General features: G+C 37.6%; 1 protein-coding gene across 2 annotated transcripts in view; it reads right to left on the bottom strand.

Moving 5' to 3' along the window:
* Positions 1-17,399, bottom strand: part of Sema3d (semaphorin 3D) — a 196,642-nt gene that overhangs the window by 33,883 nt on the left and 145,360 nt on the right. The window contains exons 9-12 of one of the 2 annotated variants that reach the window (XM_036182046.1): positions 6,314-6,372; positions 6,133-6,188; positions 5,038-5,107; positions 905-1,049 (exon numbers count right to left, since the gene is read on the bottom strand). In XM_036182046.1, the coding sequence (XP_036037939.1) occupies positions 905-1,049; positions 5,038-5,107; positions 6,133-6,188; positions 6,314-6,372 (330 nt within the window). Of the gene's footprint in view, positions 1-904; positions 1,050-5,037; positions 5,108-6,132; positions 6,194-6,313; positions 6,373-17,399 lie in introns of both variants that reach the window. The other variant, XM_036182045.1, reaches the window with a different exon arrangement.

The following is a 17,399-nucleotide window of genomic DNA, read 5'->3' as shown; positions in this document are numbered from 1 at the left end:
TCTGCCTCCCAGTGCTGGAACTAAGGACCTGTGCCATCACTGGCTGGCACATTCAGCTTTTGTTCTGGTTTCAAGGGACCCTCTTACTTCCATAGCTACCAGAACTGTCTCCCAAGCCCATTTTTCTTTTTTAAGCAAATTCATGAATTGTAAAATATGTTTTACTTTTTGTCATCTGGCTTTAAATATGGTTTACAACTTTTGAAAATAAATAAGGACGGAGATGAGTCCTCCTCCTCCCGCCCTCCACCCCTCCTTCTTCCAGTAGCCTCCCTTTCTAGCCTGTCTAGGGATTGGCCTCAAATTCAAAATCTTTTTACTACATCCTCCAGGCTGCTGGCATTAGAGGTACACGCCATCAAATTTTCTTGTACTCCGGTTATTTAGAATTTCTTCCACTACAAGAATTGAGTATTATTTCAAAGTTCAGCATAATAACGAAAAAACAGATGCATGTCGAGAAAGAGGATCATTTAAGTGAATTACTTTAAACAATAGAGTCTTTAAAAGAAGAATCAGACACTAAGAAATTCTAGAGATGTATGCAAGATATATGCAGAGATGTAGAAGCAAAACAATGGTTCAGTGGGCATTTTCATCTAATTTACAAAATTTGCATTCTGGACAACTAAATTGAAATATCTGAGCTAAATATTGTAATGCTATCACAAAGCAACCATCACAATATAGTCCAGTGTGTTCCTTAGTACTTAAAATTATCATTCAAAAGTTTTTTAACTTCATTTGAATAATGGAAATACTAATATATCACGATAAACAAATAGCAGTTATTTCCAAATCGACAGCACATGTGGCTTTAAGAAATGGCATAGTTGGTAATAATAGAATTAGGAACTGAATATGGAATTGAGGAAATAATTCAGTTATTAACTTGGGTACATACCGTCCCGGGTCGGGGATAAGGTATTCTTCCATCATACTGGACCCAACGATGGTCTGCACTTTCCTTATGAGCATATGGGCCATTAAAAACTGCTCTGATATCAGCCATGCTATACACACAGACAGCAGAGCCTTTGAAGATGGAGCTGAAAGAAAGGAACGCCGTCCAGTCATTCATCCACTGAGCACATTCTGCCCGCAAAAGCTGTGTGGAAAATCTATGGCACATTCTAGTTGACAGGTATTGCCAAAATATGTGCGTATGTTATGAAGGAGTTTATAGGCAAGTACTTCGGACTGGCAGTTGATGATGACAGCTGCTTCACAGGTAATGGAAGGGGTGAGAGGGCTGCCAGGGGGGGGGGTCATCAGGGACCCCTGGGGAAAGAGGTGAGGTCTACACTGACAGCATTGCTTCTCAATCTTCCCAATGCTGCAACCCTTTAATGCAGTTCTGCATGGTGTGGTGACCCCCAACCATACAATTATCTTCATTGCTACTTCATAACTGTCATTTTGCTACTGTTATGAATCATAATGTAAATATCTGATATGCAGGACATCTTATGCGACCCCAAAGGGGTCATGATCCACATGTTAAGAGACACTGATTCAGAAAAACTATAAGATAAGAATGATTAAGTATGATACTTACTTACATATTGTTTAGTTTTTGAAATCATTATAATACTTATAAAGAGCTTAAAATGAAAATGAAAAATTATAATATGTGTTTAAAACAGTCATCATTTAGATACATGAAAAACCATACCATTTGTCTGTCTTTTTTAAACTTCTTGTTTTATTTGTTACTATTGTTGTGTTTTTCTATGACATGTAATTGTGGGGGAGAAGCAAATTCGATTCTCTTTTCAACAAAGTGTTGAGGGGATAGAATAAGGCTGTCAGGTTTGTGTGTTTGCTGACCTAACCACTTTCTGGCCTTTAGCAGTCTACTAAAAGTAAGTGTACACCTCGAGTTTGGATACTGAATGTGTTGGTCAAGTGATTTTGTTTAAACAATTTTTAAGGCAGAAATAAACTTTCATTTCATGAACTAGGCTTATGAATTATAGTAATCTACTTAATACTTAATGTGCTCAAAATCATGTGGTTTCAGCAGAAATACTAAGTAGCTAAAATTTTCACAGGAATTCTAAAACTCTACAACACAGAGAACAATCGTTAGCACCCTTCAGGTATTTCTTTCTTGCTTCATTTCTGGAAAGCAAAATACATTTCCTTTGAGGCTTGTTCTTGAAACTAAGATGACCCTTTCTGACCAAATGACATCACCCCTGCTTTACACAAGCTAAGGACTCTTTAGCATGAGAAGCTCAAACATTAATATTCTTGGAATGGTGTCAGTGGGAGTCATCAGGATCAGAAGGTAGATAGGAGGAAAGTGATATTGTGATAATAATCACATATCTGCTTGTTTATATTAAAGAAATAACGCACCATCATTGAAGGTTGATTATGTCTTTTCACTAGACAAAGGATATGGCATACATCCCAAAGTACCTCATTCTTCAGGGCAGCATTAAAAACAAAACAACAAAGAACACCAGGGACAAAGAACTGATTTGTAACTTCACACTCTGGGTGGGCAGAAACTTGATAGGAAAAGGGGAAAAAGAAGTATCTTGGGGCTCTGTCTCCCTGGCACATATCTACATCTGTGTGTGGAACACACATCAACTTCAAAGCAAGATTTTGCATGGAAAGGGGCCAAGAAAACTAGAGCTGAGATACTTGAGCCAATGCAGGCGATTGTTCCTCTTGCATTTTTTCTTTCTTTTTTTTCTTTTTTAGTATTCATTGCACATGAATAGAAAAATGGATCCCCAAACAGCAGCTCTTGGGGAGTCTCCCTAATGTCCATAATAAAATATTTCCATCTTAAGTCTCACAATTAGTCAGTTTTGTTTTCCAATGTATTCTGAATCCATAGAAAATTCCAGCTTATGAGGATCTTGCTACAGAAAGAAATAAACTGTAAATTGTAGGAATTTATTCAAAGGAAGAGATCAGAGTCATTTCTTTCATTGTCAATAACAAGTTCCAAGTCCTCCCATTCTAAAGCCAAAGCCCATTGATAAAGAGTTAAGGGAAGATATATGCAAAACTTAGAAGTAGTCTAGGCATGCAACGGAAGTGTCTATGTGCTTCAAACAGAGTCAAAAGTAAGGAATCGAATTTAATAGAATGAAGACAGTAGGGAGTACAACTTTATAAAAGGTTTGTTCATGCTGCTCCAAACTCACGGAGGTCACAGAATCTCATTGATATCACAAGGCAGCACTATGCAGAAATCAGACACGAACACAGACATAGAAATGAGGATGGGCTTCAGTCTGGCCTCATCGATAGGAACCAGCCACTCATCTTAGAGAGTAGGTTAGTGGACTGTCAGAGCAGCCACATCTACCTGTTCCGGTGACAAGGGGGTTGTGGTGTGATAGATTCTAAGTCAACGGTGCTCCACCCTGTGATGGATTACAGCTTTATCAATCAACTCGGTCCTTCATTCATGCATTTCTTTAGTCCTACCTCTCTGGTCACACATCTGGAAAGCACTAATTATGAACATTCCTATACATTCTTATACCTAACAATTTTATACTGTGACTTCGTATTAGAGATAAGTTTTTCATGTGTGCAGTGGCGTGTGCTCAGCTGAGTCATTGATGCATCACATAGCAGAAAGGGACTGAAAATAAGAGGAATGTTCTGGGGACCGGGTAAACATTTTCTGTGGTAATTAGTAGAGTGGCCACCATGCTGGTATAAAAAGAATGCATATGAATAGATTTCTAACTAACACAAAAACCAGATCAAATGAGAAAAATAGGTGTGCTGTGCAGGAAAAAATAAAAAGATCAACTAGCTACTTGTTATAGTTTGAAGATAAAGTACCCCTAACAGGCTTTTGTGGGTTTTTTTCTTTTTAAACAACTGTTCCCAAGTTGGCTTTGCTATTTTGGGAAGTTGTACATCCTTTGGGAGGTGGGACTTCGACAGAGAAAGTGGGTCTCTGGGGAGTAGGCCTTGATAATTATAGCCCAGCTCTGCTTCTGGCCCTAGTCTTGCTGTGCTTCATAATTTCCAAGTGTGAGCAAGCTCCTGGGGCATGCCATAATGGATTATATCTTCGGAGGGTGAGTTACTTCTCTGAAAAGTTGCTTCTTTGGGGTGTTTGGTCACAGTGATGGCAATTGCAATTACTCTAACTGTGTTAGGTTGGGGCTGGAGACGAAGCTCAGTGGATGAGTATTAGTATGCAAAGGCCTGTGAAACAAAGAAGTAAACAACTATTTGACTCATATACAGGAAAAATTTCATGGACTAAAAGCATTCTCTTTGGGGCTGGAGGGATGGCTGGGGGATGAGAGTTCTTGTTCTTGCAGAGAACCAGAGTTCACTTTCCAGCACCCACTGCAGGCAGTTCACAACTGCCTGTAAGTCCAACTCCAAAATATCTGAGGCCTATTCTGGCCTCTGTGGGCATCCACACACACTTGTACATGCGTACACACAGACACAAACACAAACACATAAAAGTTAAATATATATATATATAACCAAAACAAAACTCTTTTTCAAGCTTGAGGTAAGAAAGTAGAAAGTAGACTGTCATCAGTCATCAGACTGGTCAGATATGAGAGTTTGGCATGGCAGCAAAGGTCCTCACTGTCCACCACAGACAAACCACATACACCATGGTGGCCTTTTCTGGTGTGTCAGCTGCACCAGGCTAATGTCTTCAACTAGTTAAAATACGAAGCTAGTTACTCAATGAATGTATTTAATAGATATGATCAAAGAACATGATCAGTTGATTTTAGGGAGATTACCCTTGATAATCTGGGTAAACCTGATTCAATAAATTCATAATCCTTATAAATCCCAGCTAAGATATGCTCAGATTCTGCCACTGAAGTAGTTTGGGCCATGTTCAAAATTGAACTTCCCTGCCATTTCCCAGCATCCTGCCTTTTGGTTTTTGGAATTGCCTAGGAAAGACCCATGATCCTGTAAATAATTCCTTATAATAACTCTCTTCATATGTTAAAAAAACAAACAAACAAACAAACAAAAAAACCTTTAAAAAAAGGATTGTGTTCAACCTACCTGGTTGTGGTAAAGACTCCGTATACTACAGGATTTCTTTCATCTCTTGTAGGGAGCAAATAAATGTCTTCTGTTAATGGAAAAATAATTATGTACCATATTTTTGTTTTTTAGTATTACATTTGCTTTTTAATAATATATAATACTTCAAGAACTCTAAGCATCGTACAAAATAAATAGGAATCACTGCAACATTAAGGAATTAAGGGTAAAAGCTTTCTCACCAGCTATGTGACATAACCTCTTAGTGGATGCATCAATGAGATGACTCAATTGACAGTTTCCATGACTATTTCCAATTAAGAATATGTGATTTCATATAAAATGGAAGATTTTACCCAACAGTTTAAAAACATGTGCTATAATGGCTTCAGCCTGGTATTTCAGTATGAAAATAATAACTTGCATAGTTATTATTATCCTAGGACTGATGGGAAGAAAGTGCTAGAATGTTTTACAGGACGACGAGGGATATGGTTATGTTTATTTTCAATATGAGTAAAGCATGGGATACTGATGAGTTAATTGGAAGACTTAATTATTTTGTCCACTTGAAAATAAAATTATAAGAAAAAGATATTGACCTTATGTGCAACTCAAATCTTTCCAGAACTGAATTTGAGAAGAATAAAAAAGAAGAAATGCAAAGAAATCTGTCTGTAGCCTCTCCGAAGAGGTTTTAAGTCAGATCACCATGGTCAACAAATCTTCCATTCTCCCCAGCAGAGGGCATCCTAGGAACAAGGAATCCAGGCTATTCCTACCTGTTGCTCCCACCAAGGAAAAAAAGGAAGAAGGGGATTGCATGGATTCTATTCTCATGGCTCACATCTTCTGATTACTCTAATTGTTTCCCTTTATTAAATTTGAGGTTCTTTCAAATACAGGAATACTTCATTGTACTGTGTGCATTCAGACTGAGAGCAAAACACAGGCTTTGTGTGGTTGAAGGTCAATTTAGTAAGAACAACTCCAGGCTGTGCTTATTTGTGTATGTATGCATTTGTGTATATGCCACTAAGATAAATAAATGCTGAATTACTTGATTAGGTAGGAGGGCTGTTCTAAGAGCAAGGGACACAACACGTGACTTACGGAGTTCATCAAAATGAGTATCTGCCCCATCGCTTCCAGGAATTGAGCAAATCAATCTTGCCTTAAGAAAAGTAGTCCATTTGTTTATCAAACTTCGTTGCCCACCTACATCGTTCTGAAATAATGGGAAACAAAAAGGTTAAAAAGTTACCAGTAGGAATCTACAACTAACTAACTCAATCTTGCCTTAAGAAAAGTAGTCCATTTGTTTATCAAACTTCGTTGCCCACCTACATCGTTCTGAAATAATGGGAAACAAAAAGGTTAAAAAGTTACCAGTAGGAATCTACAACTAACTAAACCCGGTAGGCATTACAGGTAGTATCTCATTAATACTACTACCTTTTACAAGGCACAGAGCATGAGTATTGACTTCAGCTACTCTATAATGGAAAGTTAGTCTGTCACTCAACCGTAAATGTTTTCTTATGGTTAAATGAATGCAAGCAATTTAACTCTGGTGGATGAGGAGATGCATGCAGGACTGCAGTAATTAAAGCAGCCTGGGATCAAATCCTGTGTCTGCCAAGTTTGTGTTCCGTGACCTATAAAACGCTAATACATCTCTATTCTGTCATTGATAAAATATGATTAACATCTTGAAATTTGGTTATTTTGATGATCAAATGGAAAATTTTGTGTAATGTATTTAGTATAGTGCCAGGCAACTTGAGGTCAATAGCTGTTAGAATGACTTATGTATCATTTATGTATTTAAGAATATTTTCATGTTTTATAAATAGGTTTCACTATAAAGTAAAAAGAAATGGTCTTCCTCAAGCTAATGTAGTACTAATTAAACATCAAGGAATCCTAAGTATACAAATATATACATACGAAATTAATTTTAAATATTAACCTACATTTCCATACATTACTTCTCAGAAGTTTTTTATTTAGAATGGTTTTAAACACTGAGCCAAACATAAATATCCATATCAAATAAACAGAATAAACAGAATTATGTCCTTTTATACACTAAATTTATAAGATTTTAAAAATGCATTTGAATAAGCTAGCTTTTTTCTGTGCCCATAATAAATAAAATGCAAATGATTCATGGAATGCATACATTAGGCATTTCATTTCAATACAAATTATTCTTAGATCCATTTTCCATTAACCTACTTGCATTTAACTATGTTTCCTAAATCTTTTGTTTTTCCTCATGCCAAATTCTAGAAAGTTAATGAAAGTCAGGGTATTTGAATATCTAGTGCTTACCTTCTCTGCTTAATGTCTATAATCTAGACTAAATTGAAGGAGAATGTCTGAATGACTACACTAAGAAAGAAAATTGAATTCTTATCTAATATATATAAACGTATATGCACATACATATACATATATTCTTCAGAACAGGGAGGGGACACAGAATGAAGAGCAACAAGCCTCCTAACTTCTAAGAACTCAAGTCAAAGCACAGAGTGGCACTATATGTAATTCTCAATTTTACTCAGCTCTTACATTCCTTCCCATTGATCAGGCATAGCTCTTCATTAGTAAAATGTAGTAATAATTATTCCTTTCTTGATTTATTTTAGATGTATAAGAAACAACAATTATAAACTGAAGGATAATTTTAAACTTTAAAGGCACTGATCTTGAATAAAACAGTTCATGAACTTAATGAACAAAACGTAACAACATCTCACAGATTTTTGTTTCACTGATTTTTCTTTTTAAAACTTTGACACGGGGTCTCATTTTATGGCCCTGGCTGGCCTGGAACTCACTATGTAGAAAATGTTGGCTTGAGTTAACTGAAATCCACCTTCTTCTGCCTCCTGAATGCTGGGATTAAATGTGTGTATCACTACCCAGCAACTATCTCTTTCCTTTAAAGCTTAAATGATTCCAATCTATTATGCATGACAGAGTACATCTGTAGGGAAGTACATATGTGCTTGGGGTTTCATATACAAATACATACTTGTATGTATATGCATATACACAATAAAATATAATGGCACACACCTACAGTGCTTAAAATCAGGAGAAACAGGAGGGTTTGGGATGTTGTTCTTTTGTTTTGTTTATCATGCATGCAGTTTAGAATTTCTGCCTTCTGATGGTAATTGAGAGGCCACAGGAGCACAAGGGTGGGCTTCTCCCAGTCCTAGCCTGAGTTTCAGTTTCTGTTTAGGTCTCAGTTTCTGTTAAAGTTTAGGTTTCTGATAAGGCAGGCCAGGAAGGCATTGCATACCAGGCATGATTAACAGCCCCAGCCAATCAGAAATATATTAATATGGCTGCTGATCACATGGCCAGTCATGTTTAGGACGACCTAATCCCTTCCTGGTAGTCTATAAAAGGAGCCTGTTAGCTTCTCTGGGGATCACTGCCATTTTGTTGGCTGGCTGACCCCTGCATGCAGGAATTCTTCCTGAGAAAGAAATGCTCTTGTTTTTGCACACGTGAGTGGTGGTCATTGGTGGGGTGATCGGTTAACCCTAACAATAATAAAATCTACAACAGTATTTAATTTTTAGATGTTTTAAGTTATTACCAGAAAGTCAACTTCTTAGTGCCTTCACCAACTAGAATACTCTTTACAGTACCACCAATCAGGTGCTTGATGAATATATGTTTAATTGTTAAGAAATAACTAGCATTACAAATGAAATTGGCAAAATTCTTTAGAAAGGTTTGGAGAGCCAAGGAGATGGAGCCTCCCCTCCACTGGAGTTTCTACACACTGAGAAATGAAGAGAGGTGTTTGGGAAGTGGCAGATCTGATGCCACATCTTTTTAATGGCAGCTGGTGTCAGGACACATGTGTAAAGATGAGTTGCAGAAATGCCCCGGGGGCTGGAAATTAGCAGTAAAGGACAACAGATAGAACAATCCAAAAATACACTGAGCGAACCAAGACAAAGCTTGTTTCGATGAGAACTGGGATCAATTAAACTAGTGAAGGAAAATGTTAGAAAAGTAAATTAGGGGAAGACCAAGGAAGGCTTTCATACAAGGCCAAGGTGCCTGTGTGTTATTAAGTACACAATGAAGAAATCCTCATGGATTGCAATTAGAAAATAAATGAAATAATTATATTTGTCTGTCAGAAAACCACATAGCATACTCTATATAATGCCATTCAAATAACAGTCATGTCTGTAACTGCTCTTAAATTTCTATTGTGTATATTTATTATTTGATTGTCATTGCTCAAACGGTATTCTACATAGCTATTTGATGATTCTGATGTCTCTGAAGATGTAAAGTCAGACTTATCTAAATACGGCTTTTAAAATGCCCATGTCTCAGAAAGTATCATTCTTTTCTAAATATCCTGGTATATAAGACGTCAGTAAGTGTCCATATTCAAACATTTTCCTTATTCTATTTTCAATTCTTATCTGTGGTACACATGAAAAAATTCTAACCTACTAGCTCCAAATTTGTTGATTAAAAAAGGAATGTTTATTTTTTAACTTGAAAAATAAAAATTGCCGTCTTCTAAATGGAATAATCTCTAACTGCTCTTGCCTCTCTACCCAGCTGCCTTGTCCAGTTCCTTAAGTAGCTCCACATAAAAACAATCAAAACAAACCAGGTCAAAGCTACCTGCTATAATCAGACTAGTGAGCACAATGCTCTCAGTAAGCAGTGGACCACTGGAAGGTATCTCAGAGAAACTTGGAGCCCAGCAGGGAAGTTCAGTGCACTAGACTTGGTATTTCTTCTGCAAGGAAGTATCAGTCAGACTCTGTTGCCCAGCTCTCAGCTCCTGTATTTGTTTGCAAAGCCACAAAATCCCATCTGAGAACTTTGAGCCCAGAGAGGGCTGAAAGGAGGTAATCACTCTTGTACTAAATCGTCATGTCTTCACATTTTTTTTTTAAGCTCTACAGAAGTCAGCAGTTTCCCCAACACAAAAGATTTATCATTGAGATGTCAGAATCGGCAGCCCATAGGCACCAGCCACTTCTGTGTGCCTCCACTCTATTTATCATGGCCCCTTTGTTGTTAGATCCTCTGCACAAAGATGCACATGAAAGCTCCAAAGAGAAAAAGGTAAACAAGCCTGAACTTTGGTGCCCCCTCTGGGTGGTGAGTAAGGAGAGTGCCTATGAGCAGTCATTTGCTTGGCTTTTGACAATAGACTATCAATTGTTTTCACCTAGTAATAAGTGGGTAAGTCATGATACAGCCTAAAGGACAGAACATACTTCTTCTGTGAAAGAAAATTTAGGTTTATATAAATATTAAACCAACATGCAAAGTAGCTCAAGGCTGTCGCCCAGAAGTGCTTACTGAGAGTTTCTTGTGACCTGATGGTCACAATACTGGGTTCATATACTAAATATAGTTTTATCTGTGCAAAAAAATGCCTTTTAAAGATCTCTCAGCTCCTTATATTGTCATTTTCACACAAGTTTAGGGAAAAAAAAGGTATAAGGAAATATATTCATTGACTTTAAATTATATTGATGAATCCTGAAAGTCAGTGAAATAACCAAGGCAATTGTGAATGTATTGAAGTTGTATGTTCCAGGGATGGGGATGTGCTGAGTTAGAAGAACCTTTGCTTAGCATGGAAGAAGAACATTCACTGAGTTCAATGAGTCACATGTGTGTCACACAGGCAAGTGGCTGGTTTTCTTCTCTGCCCTTTTTCTTAGTGATTTGTGCCCATATATTTTTGTTTTGTCTTCTAAGGTATCTCTGCTGTCAGCTGTTAGTCAGTGAGGAGAATGGTTCTTGGCTGTCAAGCTACCTGGAATTTACTTGAGACCCTAAGTACTCGAAAAGCCTCTGGTGTCTTTGGAAGTAGTGGAGAGGGGGTACCAATAGATCTGATGTTGGTAAAGGGAAGTAGTGCACTGATACATTTTTTAATATTACTGTTCTTTCTTTTTTTTTTTCCTGGGGAGAGGCTCATGGGAGAACAGCATGCATGTGACCATCAGAGGACAACCTGAAGAAATTAGTTCTCCCCTTCAGCCACTGCCTTCTCAAGCTTGGTGGTGAGTGGCTTTATTTGCTGGGCCATCTAAAAGTTGACATGTTTTAATGTCCACAGTGTACGTCAAATGAGGCTTTGGGGACCTTCCTCCAGGTTTCACTGTATTTCTCTAATGTTATGGTTATAGTTTTAAGTTTTTAAATCTGCCATCTTAAGTTGGAACTATATTATCCTCACCATTTTTATTCACTTACATAGAAACATGTAGGCCCTTTAATTAAGTTTTCAAAAGATAAGTTCTGTCTATAGAAACAGCTCAGTGCAGCCTGAGAAGGCAAAGGGAGGAGTCAACTGGGCAGCTGCTGTGCAGGCAGCCGGTTATCTCCCTGAACAGTCGGCGCAGCATATTCCAGAACAGGGCTGTGTAAAACCTGCTAGGGGGAGCTTTTTATGATAAATGACAAATCGGATGAAGACTATGATATGGTGAAATAGAGCATCCGTGAGTGCAAGTCACAAAGGTGTTGTATCCCTAACGTTATATGATGACTTTTTGACAATGCTCCATAGATGACCTGTGTATTTGCCTCCAAGAGACACCACCAGTGGTAATGTTTTCGCTTATTGTAAAAATACTATAAATTTTATATCACACTTCAGAACAAGGCCAGTTTTGTTATCTCTGGGTATAATACAAAAATAAATATTGTTGATACAGAAACTGGAGAGGAGAGCCCAGAGAGAGGCTGGTCTTAAAGGCTCCGGGAACTTCTCCTCTTTGCACAAGAATACAGTTGAACGACACTGGGCAAATACTGAAATTTTCATCAGAGGTGAATCTATAACTCTAACCCTATTGTCATAATTTCTTAGAGCATATTATTTTTTCTGGGAGTCTATGGATTTGAAAAAAGTCTGGATTCCTGCAAAATAAGTCCATTACTACTGAACGGGTTTTGTTGTTGTTGTTGTTGTTTTGCTTGTTTGTTTGCTTTTTGAGAAATTATCTCATGTAGCTCAGGCTGGCTTGGGACTCACTCTGGAGCAGAGGGTGACCTTGAACTTCTGATCATCCTGCCTCTATCTCTCAAGAACTGGGTTGCAGGCATGCACCACCACACCATGCTGGATATAAAATGTCTACAGAAATTTTTTAAGGAAACGTTTTCTTTCTATTTCAGTTTGCTTGTATGTTTCTTAAATAATATTTATAGGCAACTGCCTATGATTTGCCATAGGAAACTCAGAAAGAGGATTAGAGATGCAGGACGTGGATGTTAAAGAACTCAGAAAGATGGAGATGCAGGACGTGGATGTTAAAGAACTCAGAAAGATGGAGATGCAGGACGTGGATGTTAAAGAACTCAGAAAGATGGAGATGCAGGACGTGGATGTTAAAGAACTCAGAAAGATGGAGATGCAGGACGTGGATGTTAAAGAACTCAGAAAGATGGAGATGCAGGACGTGGATGTTAAAGAACTCAGAAAGATGGAGATGCAGGACGTGGATGTTAAAGAACTCAGAAAGATGGAGATGCAGGATGTGGATGTTAAAGAACTCAGAAAGATGGAGATGCAGGATGTGGATACAGCATTATGCTAAAGAACTTAGTTTCTAAGCACTAGCAGGTTTAGTTGGGTACAGGCAGGTGTGCTTGTAGGTAGTACCGAGGCTTCTTAATTTTTGTTTTAAAAGCTACAGCAAACATTATAAATCCCTCCTCAGGAATTCCTCTGACAGGAAAACAGATGGAGGTGCAGCAAAAGCACATCTGGAACCCTGGGCACTAAATCTCTCACTTAGGTTGTAAGTGACATGCTAAAAGTAAGCACAAAAACCGCAGCTCAGTGGAGATCAATAAATACATAGTGTGTCATCAGCCTAAAAAACAAATCTTCAAAGGCAGTGATTGTCCAAATAGGGCCATATATCAAAATAAACAATGCAAGTGGGATTGAAGCAAACAACTATTAATGAGACCCCTAGGCAAGTTATGTGAAAGGGCCATCCAAACTGAATTCCTGGCATAGACAAAAGGAAATGCTCAAAACAAAAAGAACTGGTATTGCCTGCAGCTGGAAGCTGCAGTGGGCTGCATAAGTAAGCCTGCCACAATGCTTCCAAAAATGAAGGGAATCCATGAGTAATCAAAATAGCCTTGAGGTGCAAAACTGCCTACAGCCTCACTAAAGACACTGGCATTTCCACACATGACTATGGGTACAAACACTTACACACACACACACACACACACACACACACACACACACACACACACTGGGGTAGGGGGATTGTATAGATACAGTGGTATCTGAAAGTGAACGAATTGCCATGTAAATAGACCGAAGTCTCCATAATTTACCCCATGCTGCTGTGACTGGCATTCAGTCATTGCATAATTCCTCACCATGGAGATAGAAATAATTTACCATGAATGAGAGAAATTCACCAGGGTGGAAGGTGGCCCACTTAGTACTTCAAAATATTGACAGTTCAACAAGATTGAAGAATTAAATAGTGTTTAACAAGGATTTTATAAATCATCTAAGTCTAAATACGCTTTTAAATATGAAAGGATTGATAACTAAATGGACTAGAAAGTCACAATCTTACAAAAAGATAATTCATTAGAGAATATGCCAAGTATCATGGAAATCATTCTTATTTTGAAAGAGGGTTTTCATATAAAAGTATTCCTCTGAGCGCTTATTATTAAAAGTGTCATATGAAATTAACTTCTGTTAATTGAGATCTCTTCCTTTCACACATCTCATCTAAAATTTATAGTTCTTACTAATAAATATGGTTCCAAGGTACTTTGTGTTCTGAAATATTAGTATACACTTACAAATGACAAGTATTTTTAAAAATGAGAGCACATCGGAGAGATGGAAAGATGGCTTAGTGGTTCAAAGCACTTGCTGCTCGTCCAGAGAACCAGAATTTGATCCCAGCACCCATCTCAGGTGGCTCACAGCTCCAGAGGACTCAGTAACCTTCTGGCCCCTGTGAGTCCCTGCAGATATGTAGCCTACCCAGAAACACTTTACACATAAATAAAAATTAGAAAATAAATCTTTTTTTAAGTGAGAGCAATAACAGTAGATTCTGTATTTACAACTAACAAAATACTAGCTGTGCATGATGGTGCCCATCTGAAATCCCAGCAGTCAGAAAGCAGGGACATAGGGGATTGTGAGAGTTTGAAGTCCGTGTGGACTACACAATGAGCTCCAGGCTAGCCTGGCCTCCAAGTGAAACACCTTCTTTAATTTAACAAAACAAATGGAAACATAACACAAGGCCATTGCTTGCCAATAGACTTTGGTAGTGAACCCACAGTACTGTCACCTTCCTCAGCTCAGAAGAGATATTAAGTGGAATAGGTTCCAAAAGTCTATGGATATGATACGTGTCAGTGAACATTTTCAAGTTTCTTCACATGTAAGTCTCCTACATTAGGTTATGTGCTCACACCCAGAAATCCATGTCAATAATCAATTGAGCATATGTTACATGTAAATTCAATGCTCTCACTTAATCCTCACTTTTTTATGTTGTTGTTGATTTGGGTACAATAGTCATAGAAGATGTGGGCATCTACAGCATGTAAGTTAAAATTGGAGGAAGTGAGAAGAGGTCAGGAGGTGTGTATCAAGCTGAATGTTTCTACCCCTACGCAGTGGTCATCAGTTATATGATGACTGTCAATCCTGGCTTTTAAATCGTGATTATACCTCACTTTTTAGACTGTAACACCATTGAAAACTTCTTTGATTTCCCTGTTCTTTCTTTTCTCTTTTCCTGCCATCCCACCTGCACACTTTTTTTCTTTTCCATTCTATTTCATTAGCCTCCAACAGGCTCTAGACTACTAGGATTATGGGCATGTTTAACCACCCACAACTGCTTCATTATTAATTTTTTTTAAATTCATTTTACACACCAACCACAGTTTCCCCTCCCTCCTCTCCTCCTATTTTCTCCCCCCCCCCCCCCGACGTCCCTTCTTATCTCCCCATCCACTCCTCCTCCACAAGGACACGTGTTCAGCTATGTTCATAGTAGCATTATTTGTGATAGCCAGAACCTGGAGACAGTTGTGTAGCAACTGCTTCTTTTTTTTTTTTTTTTAAATCAAAACACCATTACCCAAACTGGTAGTAATTCTCTTAGCCATCCTACCACACCACAAAACAAAGTCTCTCCAAGTGTTTTTGTGGACACTTACATCTTTCTTAAAATTGTTATTGTCCCTTTGGATTCCATCTTTGTGTTTCATCTTGCCTACAAATATTTATGAACAATTGCAGTTACTTCCATGACACAAAAGCAATATCCTTGCAGCTTTCAAACTCAGGAAGTGAGACTCTAGAGAGCCTCAAGTTCATACTTTTAAGTAGATGAATATGCTAACACATTCCAGAGTCACAGCAGCAGCAGCATGTCCCAATATAACATCCAGGCTGTTTCCTATCTTATAAAGGATTGCACCATATCTGCACTGTCAAGACCCATGACTTATCTCCTAAAACCCAGTTACCAATAATATAGGAATACTTATCTGTACAAGTATCAGCTAGGATGATATTGCCTTATGAGACACTTATCACGTGGGGAGGTCAACATCATTTCAGGAATGGGAACAAGGAAGCATTGTGAATTCAGTTCTTCATCTTGATAGCCATATTTCAACATAATGGCATGTGATTACTGCATTAATACTACAGATATGACCATGACCATGAGCATGGATTGCACTAGTCTGTATTGATCTATCAAAAAGATAATGATGTTTATTTGCACATTAGATCTATACAAATATCTTTGAAATATCTCCTAAATAGTCCTTCATGTCTTTATTCATATCATGGTAGATATGACAGGCTTTCTAATCAGAAGTATTTCTCAGTCCAGATGCATTCTTCAAATGTGAGCTAAATATATCCATCTTGTCCCTCTGTCCCTCAAATATTAAATAACTCACTATTACCTCAGATCATGTTCTCACTTGCTAACATGCACAACTTCTTATCACCAAATTTACAACAAAGATATTGCTCCCCTGACAAATGCTTTACATTTTTGATACAAGATTTCAGCCTTCTATGAATAAGATCTACCCTGACAAATGCTGCATGGAATGCTTTTCTCTATTCTGCCATGTAGCATAGTCCTGTTCATGCTATAGGATTTGTTTCAATTATTCTCTTCATATGATTTTTTTCAAACTTCACTGAAAGCTTAGAGTTCTCATATCTCCTATTTATACCATATATTATGAATATCTTTTATGTGCATTACCCTCATTGATGGGTGATGTCATTCTGTATGCTGTGAATGTGTTGCTGTAATTGGTTGATAAATAAAATGGTGACTGGTCAGTAGCCAGGCAGGAAGTATAGGCAGGATAAGCAGACAAGGAGAATTCTGGGAAAAGGAAGGGCTGAGTCATGAGTCACCAGCCAGACAGAGAGGAAGCAAGATGACAAGGCAGAACTGAGAAAAGGTACCAAGCCATGTGGCTAAACAAAAATAAGAATTATGGGTTAATATAAGTGTAAGAGCTAGTCAGTAATAAGCTTGAGCTAATGACTATACAGTTTGTAATTAATATAAGCATCTGAGTGATTATTTTATAAGCAGGCCATGGGACTGTGGGGGACTGGCTGCACTTGAGAAACTTCCAACTACACCTCAGTGTACTTTGAGATTTTTTTTTTTTTTGAGAAAGGGTAACTTAGTTATCAGCAGTGTAGTATGTGTTGTAGGGAAGTCATATTTTGTTGCTATTAGTAAAATATTTAAAGATTATATATGAATGGATTATAATATTGAATATATCAGCCCTTCTCTTGAATTATGTTTAATCTTTGTATTTATGTATGTGTGTGTGTGTGTGTGTGTGTGTGTGTGTGTACAAGTGTATGTATATGAGAGAAAGAGAGAGAGTACTCTATTACCAAAGTCTCTTTTTTACCAATAATTTTATGCCAAATAAGTCAAGAAAACACATTTTCCAGGTCAATATAACACCATTTTTTTAAGTTTAATAACAAAAAATGCAGAAAATTCTTAAACTGTCAACAGTTCCTTTTTGTGTCAAAGTATTAGTTAAATGTGAGAGCCAACAATGGCAGCAAGAATAAAACCTTTGTGTTTCCAAATATGGACGGTGGGAAACACGAGCTGAACAGGCAGGAGAAAGGACTGCCAGGCTATTGGAGCAAACCAGGTAAAGTCAGAAGGCAGCTTACTCTTATATAATGCCAACTATTATATCTTCCTTCTAGACTATATTTTTTTTATAATTACAAACTCAATCCTCTTTCATGATAAAGATGTTCTTTTATTATT

This window comes from Onychomys torridus, chromosome 3 (genome assembly GCF_903995425.1).
Source record: "Onychomys torridus chromosome 3, mOncTor1.1, whole genome shotgun sequence".
NCBI classification, from domain to species: Eukaryota; Metazoa; Chordata; class Mammalia; order Rodentia; family Cricetidae; genus Onychomys; species Onychomys torridus.
This window is presented reverse-complemented; position numbering and strand designations above follow the sequence as displayed.